The sequence below is a fragment of the Coturnix japonica genome, chromosome 9, assembly GCF_001577835.2.
Source record: "Coturnix japonica isolate 7356 chromosome 9, Coturnix japonica 2.1, whole genome shotgun sequence".
Lineage (NCBI taxonomy): Eukaryota > Metazoa > Chordata > Aves > Galliformes > Phasianidae > Coturnix > Coturnix japonica.
Window position 1 is genome coordinate 8393678 of NC_029524.1, and position 18273 is coordinate 8411950.

An 18273-nucleotide genomic window follows, 5' to 3' on the forward strand; every position below is an offset into this window, starting at 1 on the left:
AATAATCTATTATCTACATATTTTCAAGTTTTCTTGAATCCTTGCCACAAAGCAGCTTTTCATCAAAGAGGTGATAACTGTAAAACTGTAAAATGGTAGTTAGAATGGTAATATATTTTAACTTTAATACTGTACAATGTCAAAACAATTCAGAAGCATTAAGACATTATTTATATGGTATTCCCAAGCACAGTAGGGAGGTATTATGATCTGGCTATTCAGACAAAGAAAATTGGAGCACAGATGAGTTTTGAGGCCTGCTAAGGGCCACTCACTTTTACTATCAAATAAGAAAAAGGCAGTTAATCTGCTTGATCACCGGATTTAACAGTAGCTAAAAAGTCTTTCTAGACTTCTAGGAAATAAACTGGTCACAGTGCTCAGTAAACATAAAGAATGTGATTAAATGCAACATAAAAGTTGTTTCCTCCCTGGTAAACTGGTGTGTCTGATCAATGGAAAAGGCAATCTGCTCAAGTGTTTCTAAGCAGTTGTTTCCCACTCATCTGGAATCTGGGGAGTGCTTCATAATTAGCCAAATAACTTTTAGGGGAAGGTTCAGAATTTAAGAGTACAAAATATGTTCATTCTTGAAAGTACAAACAGTACAAAGATTTGTACTAAAACATGCCTTTTTCATAATGTTTATATCCTTTCTGGAAACTATGGCAAACACTGAGTTAAAAGAATGTTGCATTTTCTCTCCCGCTGCTCACTATGTTCTGCTACCAACTTCATGCCACAGTACCACATAGCCTGCCTGCAAACTGGTCAGGAAGTTAACATCAACTGAATTGACTGAAAAATGAAGACAAATGATTGCCTTCCATGTTTTGGAAGTGTTTGGAATTTGGCTTGGTTGAAAACACAGCACCATCTTTTCTTTCCTCACCTGTGGGAAAAGTGAGGTAGGTATTCAAGCCCAACAGCATAAGCTGGTGTTAAACTTTTAACCCTCTTGCCTCATCACAGCCAGTATTTCTCTCTTGATTTCTTGTTACTGCGATGCAATGCCACAAATAAGTTCTTGTAATCTATAATCTAATGCTGTGCGTTGTTTTATATGGTTTTAAAAGTCTTTATTTACTTGGTACATACAACTATAAAAGCAGTAGAAAAATGATCACATCATAAATTAGGATGCTATAGGCATGAATAAAGATGCCAGGGAAATGGGCCTGAAATACAGCAGCTTACTAAGAAACATTTCAGGACTTTTCTCAAAAGCCAGGAGATGCATCTCCCCATTGTGCAGCCCCAGAAGCCCTCACCCATAGCACTGCACCTGGTGGCACTGAGTCTCCTTCCATAGCTCTTCAGAAGGGCTTCTCTTTGCACTTGCTTTTAAATTACACTGGTGTGTGAACCATGTATGGTACTGGATGTGGACATATGTCTTCAAGAAGATTGGAACTGAGATGGAATTGGGAGAATATTTCAGAAATAAATTCAGAATAACAGAGTATAGCACAGTTGCTTCCTTCGTAGCACGAGGATTAAACTCACAAGCAATGCCAAATATAGCTATTTGCCTACCATCTTGTATACAGCATTTCTATGGACATGTTAGAGAGGAATGCCATGTACATTAACAGCACTATTCCAGCTGCTGCGTCCTGAGCAGGAGAAAACAAATTTGTCATTGCAGCTTTAAAAAGGGCGCCTAAAAAGATGAAATTCTTTCTCCAGGTCACTATAAAGTGAATATACCCTCTGTTTCATGCACATCAGCAGAATCTGCCATTGACAGTTTCACTTTGATGTGCTCTGTTCAGATGCTGGGATAGTGAAACTAAAAGTTTAAAAAAAAAAAAAAAAAAAAAAAAAGATGTCCCTGCATTACCTCTTCTCCTTCCACACAACCATCCTTTGCTATTCATCTTCACAAGGACAGTTACAGATCAGCTGCCACTCTCACTTGGATTCCCAAACCTTTCCTGCTGAAGCAACACAGAGGCATGGGCTACAGACAACTACCTGTGCTAAGGCGCTCTCCAACATGGCTGTGTTAAAAACTGCAAAGGGAAAAAACATGAAAAGGAACACAAAATCTGTATCAAGCAGGCTGATGAGAAGCCATGGGCTTTGTCAGAGCCTTGAAGAACAAGTTGATGGGGCAAAAGATACAGCAGTGTTTGCCAACCTCCTGAGAATATCTGCTCTAACAGGATAACAAAAGGGAGAGAGAGATGCATCCTCTCTCTTAGTAAGTCGATAAAGAACAAGGCTGAAGGCTTTTGAAGGTCTCTCAGAAACTAGCTCTTTGGCAGCAATTCCCTGTGCTTATCCAGACTTAACACTTTAGCAAATTAAGACAGTAGGACAAAACCCTCTTTGTTGGGAAGGTCTAAAGGGATAAAAAGCAACAGAGAACTCTAATTCACAAGGAACATCAGTTCATACACAGCTCCTCACTAACTTAGCTGCACATTATGTGGTCAAGAAATAAACTTGTTCATTTAAAACCTAACTCAGACTTGCTGACTTTTTTTCTTTCCCAATTTGGAAATGAGAATATTCAAAAGCATCAGGCAGCTTTCCAAGTTGATACACACAAATTAAATTTTCTGTACAAGCTAGTACATGGTGTAGTTTATCCATAACTTTGCTCGTGAGAGTCAACACATGCACAAAAATCAGTAGTAAATGCCTGGTTGAGTGTTCTGCAAATCATGATATGCAAGATATACAAGTATAACAGCTATCATTTCTCATTCATCATCTGTTTTTGGCCAGAATACCAATCTGGAAATCAAAGTGCCTATTAAGAAAGGGAACTTTCACAGATCTTGGTTGAACTGGAACCATTTAAAATTTCTCTGCTGTTTAATTTTTGAGGCTAGTGTAACAAAACTGAAAATCCAGATGACACCGCAAACCTGCTGGTAGAAACTGTATGGAGGAAGGATGGCATTCAAGCTGAAAATAGAAGCAAAATTCTGCAGCACTTTGTTTTTATAGTAAGAAATTACATCCTCTGTCAAATACCTCATAAAAAGAACATGGAATCATGGACTGAACACACAAAAAATAAGTTCTTGCTTTCTTTTTTAAACAGTGAGTTTCAGAGATAATATATAACCAGTATAGAAGGGAGTCCTAAATGTTAATTAGTAAACTTACTGCTAATATATCTGTATTACGTGCATTTATTCTGTGGTATATTTGAAAGTGAGAGACTACCACACACAAAAAAAGCCTTGGAGCTTGGCATAACTATGTTGAGAGCCTACAAGCCTCCAAGCTCAAGAAGCAGATAGCATTTCATTCCCACTAATGTATGGTAATGTCTCTGTAGTTCAGATTATTTATTATTAACCTTTGATAATGCATCCAAACCGCACACAAATTCTATTCACCAACATCAGAAGTGCTATAACAGACTGTCAAAGTCTTTCCTCGTTTTCCCAGACCAAGAGACACTGTGTTGCTTCCAGGGATGCCACTGGAGGGCCTTTGGACTGCTCCTGACACTGCGAATCCAATCCCTTTTTATACTAGATATTTAGAAGACAGTTTTTACACTAATTGGGAAGGTGAGGCTGCTGATGACTTTTCATATTGCTTATACATAAGTATCTCTTCTGTGTTTCGATTCCTACAATTCTTTTCAGAACTTTCCAGACCATATCTATCATAGATATATTTTCTAAATGCTCTTCAGAGTTCTTTGGTTGTCTTTTTCAGTAAACTATGGTTTCAGTCATATATTTAAAACCACTAAGGATCAAACCCTACTGGTATATATTGATCACTTCCATTGCTGTCCAGAGTTAGGCAGCTCTGCATCTCAATAGTTTTTCCTTCCTCCAGAGATTTTTCTTCACTGTGTCCTCAGTGCATTACAGATTTCTGTAATTATTTAGAACTTCACAATTTTTTTCTCCTGTTCACAGCCTCTGCTGTTTAGCAATCCCTTTTCTTTTTCCTACACTACTTTGTTCAGTTACTTTGTCTGTTTCCAGTCCTTTCCCAAAAATTACTGTCACGTTCTCAAATCTTTCCCTCAAATTTTCAACTTCACTGACACTGGCTATCTCACCTAAGAAATAGTTATCCTGCACGCTACATTTCCATGGCGTAACAGTTAGTATCAACCAAGCCATATGGATCTCAGTGGGTATTTTCAATGCTTACACTGCAACTCCTGATTTTCCAAATGGAATGTGTAGATTCCTAGCATTATTCAAAACAGATAAAACATCTGCTCAGTGTGTTTTATTTACTGAAAAGAAAAAAAAAAATTAAGTAATTTTAAAGTATACATTGAAATCTACAAAGAAAAATACTAGAAGATTTATAAAATATGTCACGTAAATGTTTGGTACAAACCGGGACTACAGAGGCATTTGTAACTGGTTCCAACACTGCGACAGATGCCATGTGCACAAGGATTCAGAGCACAGAAGTCAATTAGTTGAGCACATGTAGGTCCTGTAAATCCAGAACTACAACTGCAGGAGTAGACAAGTCTATCTGCATAACAAGTTCCATTGTTCTGGCAGGGAGATGATGCACAAGGGTCTATTTTTTCTTCACAAGAGGTTCCTAAAAACCCTAAAAGAAATGAACATTTTTGATAATTAAACATGTTGGTAACTAAACAATTTGAACAATTAAACAAATTTAAAATTAAGCCATTGGCATACATTCATATTTTTTTATTGAATGAAAACTAGAAAAGTACACACTTCCTATATACTTTAAACTCAATCTTTACCAGTCAACATGAAGACATAAGGAGTTTCAGGCAGCATCATACTGTCATGTGATTAAGACAGAGAAATGAAAAAAAATATCTGGCAGGGCTTATCCACATTCTTAACTGTACCTGGCTGGAGAAGCAGAAGTGATTTTCTAGGGATCAGGAACAGAATAGACAGGAAGGTTAAATAATGATAATAATAATAATAATAATAAAATTGACTTTTTTGCAAATCAGGACAGTCTCCTCTTGACAACCATCAAGCCAGCAAGAAAATCTACTCTGAAGTGTGAATCACAGCAGTTGTGCAACTGTGTAAGGCAGAGAACAGAACCCGCAGCCTGTTCTTAATCACAGCTACATTTCAGATATCCTTCAGAATCAGAGAAGGAAATAAGCAAATGCAGGTACAAAAGCTTTTAATCAGAAAGAGAAATTTAATATAAATAAATAAATAAAAATCGCACAGAATGTGTCTGATGATGACAGAAAGGGTCAAGATGGAGGAGATGGCTCTGTTCTAAACCAACTCAGAGCATGAAGACAAATAATGACAGATGACACTTTGGATTAACATTCAGTCTTTAAATCTTACTCCGATGAAATGGATTATTGGCCTTATATCTGTAGCTTTTATATTTAAGAAATCTCAATGTTGTTTCTAAAAGATCTATTGGAAGTGAATCTCTATACAGTATAGAGTTTATGATGAATACCAAAACTGAGTCAAAATGTGACATTCCGTATATACTTTACACCATCTCATTATCTTTTGATGGCTGTGTAAATATTTTTGTTCTAAACAATGTCACCCCACATTTCAAGCAATGAAGAAATAGTTTTAAGTTAATTTTGACAGATGTGTTAATTTCACAACATTCTGACTTTCTCTGCTTTTTAATAATTCACAGTTCACATTCAGGGGGATTAAATAGTAATTTTGTTCAACAGTTGTCAGCAAGTTGGCAGTTCTGAAAAGAAGCACATTAGAAAGTAGATCAATCTACACTACTACCCCACATGGTGCACTAGAAAGAACTATTCCAAAAATTAATAAAACACAGATTATTTTAACTATGAAAAAGATCAATAGATCACAATGGCTATTTAACTATTAACAGTTAATTATTTATAATTATATTTATCATTATAAATTATAATCTCAGAATAATCAGGAAAGAAAAGCAGATCTTGCAGGACATAGGCAAAGAACATAGACAAGGCCATTCTGCCCTCTCCACTCTGATATCCTGTGACTCAGACTGGTTCATCAGCTTTATCAGAACCTCCCGCTCACAAATGTTGAAGAGAAACAGCCTACAAATGAATACTGGGGAACCCTCTAGTAGAATTCCTTCCTGTAGGCAATGATTGCATAACCATCAGAAAGTGAATGGAATGGAAACCCTAAAACCAAATCTCTAATTCCAGAGATGATCTGCTATTAAATTATAAAAAACGTGATTTTATCATAAAATCCTGGATGGATTTAAAGGAATCTGCTGGGACTGTTAACTGTTACCAGGAGGAGATCAGTCAATGAGTCTGGTAAATCTCAACAGAAACTCTGATACTGGATTTAAAAAGATCGAGGAGATCTAAGGTCACACAATGATACCTACATTGCTTCACTATAGCCTTTGTAATAATCTTCCCTATAAAGAGAAGCGTACTGGCAGATGGCTAATGTTTCAAGTGAGAAAGCTCTTCAAGAACATATGAAAGTTTAAAATATGCTGAAACATGTTGTCCTCTTTGACTGCACTGTGAAATATGCTTAGTTCATTCTGAAAATACAAACCTTATGTATGAGTTTAATGTCTGAAAACCCTAGAATCATTAGTAGTTGTGCATCTGAATTGAAGATGTGTTATTTTGGCATTTCTGATAGCGCATATGAGTCCATATCAATAAAATTGTTGAAATTGTGTAAATAAGAATCAGGTTCAGACATATATTGATTGAAAGCAGAATAAAGCATTATTACAGGATTACATTTAACTGCAGAAAATTATCCCTTGAATTGTTCTTCAGTTACCTGACACAAACACAGCCTTGCATCTAGGTCACTGGTGTAACAGGGACATGACTAAAATGCAGAAATAACACAGAAGGCAAAGGGGAAAAGCAGTATTAGAAAACAATTGCACCGCTCAAAGACACAATGCACTATTTGTGCTTGCTTGAAACAGATTACTTGGTTAGATGCCAAAGAGAATAAAAGTTAGCAGACAGGTGATGTTCTTTACATACTGCTACAGACCTGCAGGGCAGCAATAGAAAGTAGATCAGAAAATATTTCCAGAGTTAGAAAAGCTTTGGATAGAAGCCGAATTCCTCATCATGGGGGGATTTTAATTACTTGGCTACTGAAAGCAAGAGTCAAGTAATAAATCAAGCAACTTAAATGCTTCCTGAAGAGTCGTACAACTGCTTTTTATACAGTTTGCTGAACAACCAGCTTGCCAGAATGTTATGTTAGACCCAATTCCAAGACATACACAAACGTGAAAATTAAAGCTTGTGAATTACTTGGCCTAGAGACCACGGAAACCTTTAGATCTGAAAGAAACGTATTACTTTCCCTCATATAAATTTGTTCCACAAGGAAATGTGAGATGTCTGATGGAATATCATCAGAATTCTGTAAAGGAAAGAAAAAATATACTCATCATAAGAAAACAAGAAACAATTCAAAAGGACTTGCAAGTTTTTGATGGAAATTCAACTAGCTAAGACTCAACAAAGATGAACAGAGCACAAACACATTAGAGCATTATGGAGACATACAAAAAATAGGAGCAGTTTGGAAAGATGCCAGGTAAAAGCATTAGATTAGCAGAAACTGAACAGCCATAAAATTTTTAATTAACAACACAATATTCTACAAGTAAATTAAACTCTCTTATGGTAATGTGAAGAACTCCACATTCTGTAATCACCAGTAACCTTGGGGAATCTTACACACACAACAGCTGTGTATCCTATTTTCATGGAATTAAAATATATAATAGGTTAATTATATGCAAGCTTAAAGAAGTTAGAATCTTATTTCCAAGATCTGATCCAGAAAAATTTTCTATGTAAATGATGAAGTCCAGAAAAAGTGAAGAACATAAACAATTCTGTATATAGAGAAGTAAATTATTTTCTACTCATCGCCATATTTCATGGTGAAAATATGCACTTTCTAACTGCTATTGCAAATAAACATACATGAATTACAACTTAGCATCTTCTATAGCTGTCAAGCTTTATGCTTTTCAAACCACAGAAACCATAGTAAGAATATCCTTTAATCTGCAGCTTTCTAGTTATCAGCAGGTATTTCAGAGAACTTTTGTTGTCTTTTACATAGCTCTAATTCCCTGAAGCAGGTCAAGTCATATTGGCAAAAATAAAATAAAATCAGCTTGGAAATTCAAATTTCAAATAATGTAGACATTAAACTGTCAATCAAGACATTGTTTCCTGCCTACTTCTTTCTACTGGATGGTTCTGAAATCCATTGGAGAATTATTTCAAAAATACACTAATTTGAATTAAAAGTTTTCTGCCACGCTGGTCAGAGCTGGTGAGTGCCACATAAAGATAGTAGAAATCCCCCAAGAAGCCTTACTAGGACTATACGTTTTCTTGCTGATTAAGTATTTATTGTAAATGTTTTTGCTTATTTCTAACCTTGGTGGGTTTTTTTGTTTGTTTTTTTTTGTTTGTTTGTTTGTTTGGTCTGTGTTTCTATTTATTATTTGTATGTTGCTTTGGGAATTTGGGAATTTATATAGTTTCTCACTGATTCAAAGATGTTGAATTAACAGGATTTATAAAATGATCAGCAGCACCCTAGTGAACAATATTGTTACCAATGCAGTGGTATGTTATACATAACAACAAGTGAAAGAAAATAAGAACAGGAATTTAACAGATTGATTTGGGTACTTACAGAATCATTTGGAATATAAATTTCAAACTTCCATGTCCAAGTTGACAGATGTTTACTTGGGGGTGTGGCTAGAAGTTTTGGAAATGTATTTGCACTGTCATTTGAAGGCAATATTTGCAAAGTATGTTAAGTATGATAATCCAAATCAGCACCCAGTAAGTGAGACATACCAAACATCCTTTAAATAAATTCTTCAGTCTTCAGCATTGTGTAAGTTAATTCATTACAGCTTTGAGCATAAATTTTGGTTTGCTCTTAAATAAAGGGTGACTCATCCACTTCATATAACAATATATTTTCTAGAGTTTTGGACACATTGAAATCTATGGTGCTTCATGCAGAAAATGGAATCTTCGTTATCACATTCCTCTTTCATGAGCCACAGGTCTCGTATGAAAGAAAAATGTACAGTCTCAAGAATATTCCTCACAGTTCCCATTTCATTCAATTTTCTGCCATTTTTCCCTTTTCTCTTTGTAATACTTCCCACCCGCTCTTGTCTTTTTCTGCCTATCTGTACAGAATCTCCAGTCTTAGTTCTTAAAAATGTATAAGCTCTCTGGCTACCTTTCCCCCACTGTGCTGAATTAGCAGTACAGAAAGAAAGGCCTCTTCTCAACTAGCAATTGCTATTATGCACAGCAGGAGAATAGAAGCAGAGCTGGAGATCTTGCTTAAATTAGAAATCTATCATGGATTTGGTTTTCTGTGTGTGGGGTGTTTTTTTTTTTTTAATGGAAAATTTGAAGTCTCTAAAAATATCATCTTACTGCACCTGTAATTTTCAGTTACCTGCCCTTTGCTTTATTTACAAAAATAGCCACATCTTTCCAAACAAGACAGAAGCTCTCAAAATATGCCTCAATGAGAGAATAATGCATCAAAATGCATCTAGAAAGAACAACTCTCTCCCTCCGCATATCTGAATTCCTGAGCTTGTTGGCACTAAAATATCTTCCAAAACAGGACAGAAAAGCAACAGTTACTACCTAATAAGTCCATAGGCTACTGCACAGCAACTGCACTGGCTCTTGCAGTCATGCTAAGCACCACTTCTGCACCAGAATTTTTGTCTTTATGGTGATGGCATAGCTACATAACCTCGACAGAAGCACTCACCTTGTGGCAACTACTAAGAAATCAGGGATAATTTCTAGGGCTCCGGGGGTCCATAGGAAAGATGCAAATGTACTGTTTATCAGGGAGTGAGTGTAGCGACAAGACACGGGGGTAATGGCTTTAAACTAAAAGATGGCAGATCTAGATTAGATATTACGAATAGATAGATATTATTTACTGTGAGTTTGAAGGGACAATAGAACAGGCTGCCCAGAGAGCTGTGGATGCCCCATCCCCAGAGGCCTCCAAGGCCAGGTTAGATAACGCCCTGGGCAGCCTGATTTGGTGGATGGCAGCCAGTCCAAGGCAGGGAGTTGGAACTGTGTGGGTTTTGAGCTCCCTGCCAGCCCAAGCCATTCTGTGATTCTGTCACAGGGTCGATCTAAAAAAGCAACTATTCACAAAAGGTGGCATGTGTTCAGGCAAGCCTAAGAATGATTTTCTCAGAAAATGCTTGTTTCCAAGGAACCGAAAATCAGAAGTGTTTAAGATTATTCTTCTTCTGGGGAATAACTCTGCCCAGTCCAGAGTGTGATTTCTGAAACATTCCATTATCTCCAGAGGTTTCTTTCCTATGTTGTCAAAATTGATTTTTACAGAAGTTGTAATTGTATTTACATGCAAAGTTTTCTTGAGATGCCTCAATGCTTTTTTTGAATAGGAAAACATTTACACCACATAAGCATGTTAGGCATATAAATAAGTTATCGGAGTAACAGCTCCTTGCCAAATTCCATCCAGAAATCTCACTGTATCTTTAAGAGAAATCCAGAAATCCTAGAAAATCTCAAGACCCCAAGAAGAATAGGAGAGCACGGGTGTGTAAAACGTAATAAGAACAGAAAAGTCAACAAAGAAGAATAGCAGAAACCTGAGAAAATGGTACCAGTGTTCTCAGAAGGTAAAATAGCAATAGAGTTCAGCATAAATACTAAGATAATGGAACAATAGTGCCAAGATTCCAAGATTTGCCTACTTGAAGCACACAGCATACAAGAGAACTGAACTGGAAACTGATCAAACACAGATCTAGATCAGTGGAGAAAACAGGAGGCAGAAGATAAATAGTGAAGACACAAAACAGCAAATATGATGTAGAACCAAGCAGCATAAGATAGAGATAGCTAAAAACAAGACGGAAAGAGAAGCAAAAGTAATTTTGTTCTCCTGCAGAAGAAAATCTGCCATAATCATGAACACTACACATCAAGCACTGGCACATCAGCAGAGGGCAGTCAATCTTGGGATGGAAAGGCACTTTCAATCCTGTCATCTTGGCCTGAGCCTTAATGAGCAGTAACAGAAGTTAAGAGCTGGTTAGTGTATCGATTAAAGGGCCATCAGGAACAAGCAATGAAGCCGTGTCACACACAGGAGCAATGTGGAGGCTTTAAAATATTCAAAAGACCCAGTATAATTTTTCCCATGTTTTATTTTGTAATGGTAAAATATTTTTCAACAAAGCATTTTTAAACATGATGAACTGATCTCCTAAGAAAAATATGAGTGAATTACTAAGTCTAATATAGAAAAATTTTCCTAGTGAATTTTGCTACCAGTTATAAGCCAGTTTTAAGAATTCTTCTAAATGCAAGATATGCTCTGCAGTCAAAATGTCAATGTCTGTGTTTCCAAACAGTTGTTAAGTGGGTCGATCATTAAAGCAAAATACTCCAGAAAAGGAAAGTATCATTCTGAAGAAATTACAAATAATCTTTCATTATTAAGCAAGTATACGTTACCAGAATAGTTATCAAAGTCTTGTACCCTTAGAGCAAACACAAGATGCTGACAGAATAAAAACATCCACAGAGATCAGAAATGTAATTAGTTCAAAGTTTCAATCCTAATAGAACTAATAGAAGATTTCATAATTGAGAGCTTTCAGTACTGATAATTTTTTTTAACAGGGACTCAGGCATCTGCCATTCCACACAGCAAAATGCTACAAAAGCATGTACTCTGCCATCACAACGTCCTCATTTCACACAGTTACATTCACAGTGTTTACCAATGAGAACCACTGAAAGGCTTATCATGCAGAGAAAGAAACAAGTCCTAACAGAAAGGAGAATGAATTAAAACGTTGTGGAATTTAAAGCACTGTTTTTTTCTCAGATTGACCCAGATGCAGAAATATGCAAATACTGCACGCAAGGAAGCTTTTCTCAATCATTTACTGGACAACACAAAAATCAGAATGAATTCTAAGTGTCCTCAGATTCTCTTATCTTTCTCACAGTGCTGGAACATGATTTCTATTGTATAGGTGCCAGCAAATGGATGAAGAGCCTCTAAGCTCTTGCCATACTTTATACAATACTGATGACACAGGATATCTCATCTGGATTTTTTCTGCTTGCAAATATGGTGTAAAGTACAATTTTGAATATATTTTGATACAACTAAAAATTCAGATTGAGTACACTCCATGAAATGCCTATTTGTACAAGACACCAAATAAGTCATTGTTTACCTTCTGGGCATTGACAGGTGAATCCATGGATGTTGGATGAACAAGTACCTCCATTCTGGCATGGCTGCTGGATGCAGTGATCAATCTCTGACTGGCACAGCTCTCCAGTGTAACCTACAAAAGCACACAGTATTCAGAAAGCATAGGGAAAATGAGGTCTTATTGCTAAATGGAAACTCAAACAGTACTACTAGCTTTCTTGAACAAAATTAACCAAAGTAATAAACAGAAATCCAAACAGTCTTCTAATTTCTTGTAAAATGGGATTTTTAATAAGAACTCCTTCACAGGAGAAATGAGTAAGTAGTGGAAATCTAGAGAGTATAGAAAAGCTGTATTTTACCATCAGCAGTATTCTGACAGTACTGGCATAATGAAGGCTGGTGATGGGTTCTCACAAGGACTCATATAATCAAAAAAAAAAAAAAAAAAGGAGTCCTTTATGAATGGTTTTCAAATGCATCTTGAATCTCAAGTGAAAAATCCTTGGGAAGACTTTAAACAGAACTTGTCATCTGAATTAGCTGTGCATATGCTGAATGACTGCCATTTGCTCCTACTTCTGGGCTCCAGAGAGGGTGTTTATTTTAAGTGGGAGCTGTGAAGTACTGCTCAGTGCAGTTGCAGTCTCTTCCAAATAAGCTCCTGTAAGTTCACAAACTACAGATTGTGTGTACTGTACTATTTGACCGTGTATTGCTTAGTTCCATATGTCTGAAGTCTATAACACATCCAAAAAAAATTAACAAAATACAAGCTAAAAGATTAAATACTCCAAATTTAAAGTCTTTAATGAATACCACACATTCCTCATTCTTGTTTTTCTTCCAAAAAACTATCTTGGATGCATGATAGAAGAAGAAAATACACACTATACACATAGGTATTTTGTTTTTTAAAAGGAGCCCTAAGTAAAATTGTAAGCATCAATAACACCATGGCTGGTGTTAAGGGCCAGTAGGCTGATGCTGTTAATACACAGCTAAGAGCAAATGCCTAAGAGAAAGATGGAAGGTAAAACATAGGACGTGCCTGGAATAGGATTTCACTTATGTAGGGGATAAAAAAGGAAAAACAGAAAAAAAAGAATGAAAGAAGTAAAAAGAAAATTCATGTTTTGATTAAATAATTTGTTTTCAATCAAAGTCAACATTTTAGAAATCTTTCAGACAGGTTAATAGTTACATCTTTTCAGTACTATAAAGAAAGAGTCTAAGTCATTTCTCTTTGTCTACCTTACTGCTTTTGTACGCTACAGAGAACTAAATCCTGATCCTGTTTTCTGCAGTGTGATACATAGAGAGAAACAGTCATATCTAGACTGCCAGCTATAAGTCAGCTAAACTTGAGAGGAATATGGAGGTCTAAAACCAGAACTGTGGTCTTGTGAGGCAGCTCCTATGGAATGGATGAAGGCACACAGAGGGACCTAAGCCGTACTTTTGATAGCAAGCAATTTTTTGTAACTCTAATTGGTATTAAATTAACATAAAATTTACAACAACAAAAGAAAGAAATACTATATAAGACTACATCCACTGATTTGTTTCATCTATAGGTTTCAGATTTCCAAGTTCTGACATTCAGCTGAATATTTTTATGAATTATAATACTGAAGGTGTTTAACTCATTTAAACATTTTTTCAGACATCAAACTGCTTTGGAGTTTGTGAAAGCTAAAAATTACCCTGAAATTCAATGTGTACCCAAAGTAATGTTGGCACAGAAATGCGTGAATGATTGCATTGCTCTGAAGCTTGCTGACTTACTGTGAATGTTGCAATAGACAAAATTCATCAGAGATAATATTTTGTCCGTTTTATGAAAATAAATATGTTCCATCTGAATATTATCTATAGGGCATGTTGTATCCATCTGCAAGAGAATATAATTTGGGAATTTCCTACCAAGAGCTATGAAGTTAGAAGAGCTAAGCAACCACCATAATAAAACAAAACAAAACACCTTGCTGGTCAGACATACTGCAAGAATCATTACATCTATTCATTTTGAGCTGTTATAGAGCTTCAGAACATTTTCATCTAACAAAATCTGGGAAACTATACCATTCACATGTGAATGGCTCTGAAATTTACAAACGGAGGTAATATTTAAACTCTTATCGCAATAATTAAATTCTTATTTCCTCTGACTTTAATAATTTTCCATGTGCAATTTTTTTAATAATAATTCAGCCATCTGAGTAATATTTTACATTTGTTATTAAAATATATATATTTACAGAATTTTAACTGAAGTATAATGATTTGAGGTCATGAAGCACATCTTGCAAGATCCAGAATGTAATAATTGGAGTTAACTGTATTTATCTTTCTAAGCATCTACAGAGAAACTTGATCATGCTGTTATTCAGAAGGGAAGTCTCTATATATAGAAGCTAAATAGCTTAATTCCATCAACTGAAAGCTTTGTGTTCTACCATGATAAATGGGAGGGTTTTTGTAGAAGGAAATATTTATATTTCTTTTTCCAGTAGGAGCTAACATTTTTGCAGAGACAAGGAAAAGAAACAGTAATGTCGTTAACAAGGCAAAAAATAAAAATAAAATTTAGAGATACAAAATTTAAATGCAAAGGATTAAAAGAGTTTAAAAAATAAAGATGACAAAGAAAATATGTATACAAAATACATAATAGAGATATAGTTTGTTCAAGAAACTGTTGCATTCTTAGACACTGTTTCTTTTCAACAATAAGTCTCAAAGCATCAACCCAATGTTTTTTTTACACCCGTGTTAACACTTTCTCAGACAAGTAATTCAAATACTTGTCCCTGACAGTGACTATTTCTTTAATTCATGGGAAGCCTTTGAAAACTGGAGAGGCCAAATGGTAAAAAAAAAAATAAAGCAAGCACTTGATGAAGGTATCCTGGATCATAAAAAACAGCAATACCTTGGATTTTTACATTGGTACAGAAATAAAATAACATTTGCTGCATCAAAGCGTAATTTGTAACTTCACAGTAGAAGCAGGAAATTTTGCAGACTTAAATATAATAAAGGAAGCAATAATCATCTTTGGAGTCTTGTAGCTAAGTGGGAAGCATATTTATGTTACTGTACAAAGCTCAGCCATAAAACATCATAACACCAAGTTTTCCTAGTGGAAACATTCTTGGGCTTTTGGGTAGGAACATCAGAATTATGCTAGATATTCATCCTGAAACTTTTTTTTTTTATGTAACCAAAACCAAGAATCTTGAAGTATTTTTAAAATATTTTATATTAAGATGGAAAAATAATAGCCTGGTAAATTTAGGATGCAGAGCGGTTCAGAGGAGGACCACAAAGATGTTCAAAGGGCTGGAGCAACTCTATTATGAATGTAGATAGAGGTAGTTGGGCTTGTTTAGCTTGAAGAAGATAAAGCTCTGGGCAGATCTCATTCTGTCCTTCCACTACTTGAAGAGAACATTTAACTGGAGAGGAATGCCTTTTTACAAGGTCTGATAGTGTTAGAACAATAGGAATGGTTTTAAGTTAAAAATGAGGAGATCTAGGTTAGATGTTAGGAAAAAAAAAATAAAAAATCATAGTGATGAGGCACTGGAGCAGATTGAGAAGCTGCAGATGCCTCTTCCCTGGAGGTACTCATGGCCAGGCTGCATGTGGCCCTGGGCAGCCTCATCCAGTGGTGGGCAGCCAGCAGGTGGTGGGAGCTCCAAGATCTTTGAGGTACCCCCTCCAACCCGAGTGATTCCATGACTCCATATGAATAATTCCCTCATGATGGTTTGGTTTGGCTGTACTATACCGTGCCTCTCGTGCCAATATTCACAGATGAAGAATTTTTCAGATCCTTAAGGCTGACCTTATGTTGTTGTTTTGTTTTCCCTCTTTCCTGCTGTCTGAAGATGCACAGTTTGCTGCTCTGCAAAAGGTATGTACTGAATATTAAAACAAAAATGCATTATTCAGAACAACAATATGATACCCACCAGGCAGGCAGCTGCAGGTGAAATTGTTCCCGTTGTGTTTCTGTGGTAGGTCAGTGCAGGTTGCGTTGTTCTGGCAGGGCTGGCTTTGACAAGCATCAAATTCCTCACACAGGGGGCCCCAGTACTCAGCCTCACACTCACAGAAAAATGTTGCCTAAAAACAAGCAAAATTTGTACTGCTCAATGAATTTTCAAAGGTTATATTTCCATTGACTACTCTATGAACAAAAATGTTTCTGCTGTTTTTTCATTTGAAACACAAGTAGCTGACATAAATATATCAACTGCATGAACTTATCCTTTGAAATACTAAACCTGCACCAGTTCTTCAGGTCAGATTTTAATCATGTCAGGGAATCTCCACCCAGATGTGGATCAGATCCATAATCATGTCAAAATCAGTATAATTTTTTTCTTCCATTGCAGAAATTATATTTCTATACCAGTATGATCAGCAAGATTTGCAATGTACAGATTTACCACAACTAAACCCTGCTACAAAGGAGCAAACCCTATGGGATGAGCAGGGCTGGGGCTCACTTCACAAGAGACAAGCCACTGGTTCTGTTAAAAAAGGTCTCTTTCTCAATGTGTTTGTTATCTTTTACCAAACTTGCTGCTTTTGCTGCTTAATGAAAGATTAAGAGCACTACACCTGTTAAAGTACTGAAATAGCAGTCATAGGTACAGTGTGGTATTCTGCATTTTAGTTAGTAATAAAACATAATTAAATTTTAAAACTATTTAAATTGTTAAGATTGCCAAGGATGTGTTGAAAGAATGGAAGCAAGGAAAGCTCTCATCTGATAGACCTATTTAAATCAAATGCCCCCTTCCTCTGCTCATTAAGCACTAGATGGCAGCCGCACTCACTCCTGCATTTCCCAGCCCCATCACTCGGGCTCAATGCACGCAGCTGTCCCAGGCACCCAGGCACAGAGGTTGCAACACAAAGCACAAAACATGCATGGAGCCAAAAACAAAGAGGCCAGGTCAGTATTTTATTTTCTATTTTTACTTCTGTTTGCTTCATGCAAATAAACAGCTGTGTATTATGAACAAAGATAGAGAGAGAAAGAGAAAAGACAATAATCTTCAAACAAATAAAGAGACAAAAGTCAGTAAAATGCAGTACATTTTTCCTTACAAATAATGCATTGATAAAGTCTAGCTAACAATTAATGTTATAATAGAATCATAGGATCATTTGACTTGGAAGAGGCTCTTATCTCTTACCAGCTAGTCTTGCTCCCTGCAATGAACAGGAACACCTACAGCTCCATCCCCTGCTCAGAGCCTGGTGCAGCCTGGCCTTGAATGTCTCCAGGGATGGGGCTTCCACCACATCTCTGGGCATCCTGTGCCAGTACCTCAACACCCTTACTGTAAAAAAATACTAAAACTATTTTCCATATATCATATATCCAAGGAAACATTTATGGGAAAATCTCCACAACTCAACGATGTGCATGTTTACCAGTGACAAAAGTACCTGCTGGCTGTACGGGCCAAGCCCGCTCACAGAACTGCTCTGCATATATTTCACAGCAGCAATGAGATGTTTCCAGACTAGGCAGTAGTTCAATAGGAAGGAAAAACAGGCAAGCAGCTGAAAAACTGCATCACTCTTCAAGGCAGTATTGCTGTTATTCCAGAACAGGATACTGGGCTGTATTTCCAGAACAGTTCCTCATATTTTAAATACAAAAATTTACAACATATCCCAGCAGACAAAAATTGTGCTGCATAACACCATACACACTAAGTCCTGTTTTCTTTGCCTTTTCTCCCTCTCATTCTCCTGTCTCGTTTGGAGACAAAAGCAGTGGCTGCTCTACTGACAGTGGATATAGAAATAGTTTCAAAAGTTCCATGATTTTCAGTGTTGCTACAGTTAATGCCCATGGGCTAAACTACTAACACTAAGCATCCTATGTGACTTTTATTTATAATAAATACAATCCTGATATAGATTCATAGGCAAAGGCATTAATAAATTGCATAGCCCATGGAAACAACTACTGAAAATCACCATGAACGCTGTGATTCCTTGCTGTCAATATTATGTC

The 18273-nt window shown here is 36.3% G+C and overlaps 1 protein-coding gene across 1 annotated transcript in view; it reads right to left on the minus strand.

Moving 5' to 3' along the window:
• Window positions 1-18273, minus strand: part of DNER (delta/notch like EGF repeat containing) — a 97075-nt gene that overhangs the window by 15571 nt on the left and 63231 nt on the right. The window contains exons 6-8 of the mRNA XM_015871494.2: window positions 16205-16358; window positions 12244-12357; window positions 4333-4557 (exon numbers count right to left, since the gene is read on the minus strand). Of these exons, the coding sequence (XP_015726980.1) occupies window positions 4333-4557; window positions 12244-12357; window positions 16205-16358 (493 nt within the window). The remainder of the gene's footprint in view (window positions 1-4332; window positions 4558-12243; window positions 12358-16204; window positions 16359-18273) is intronic.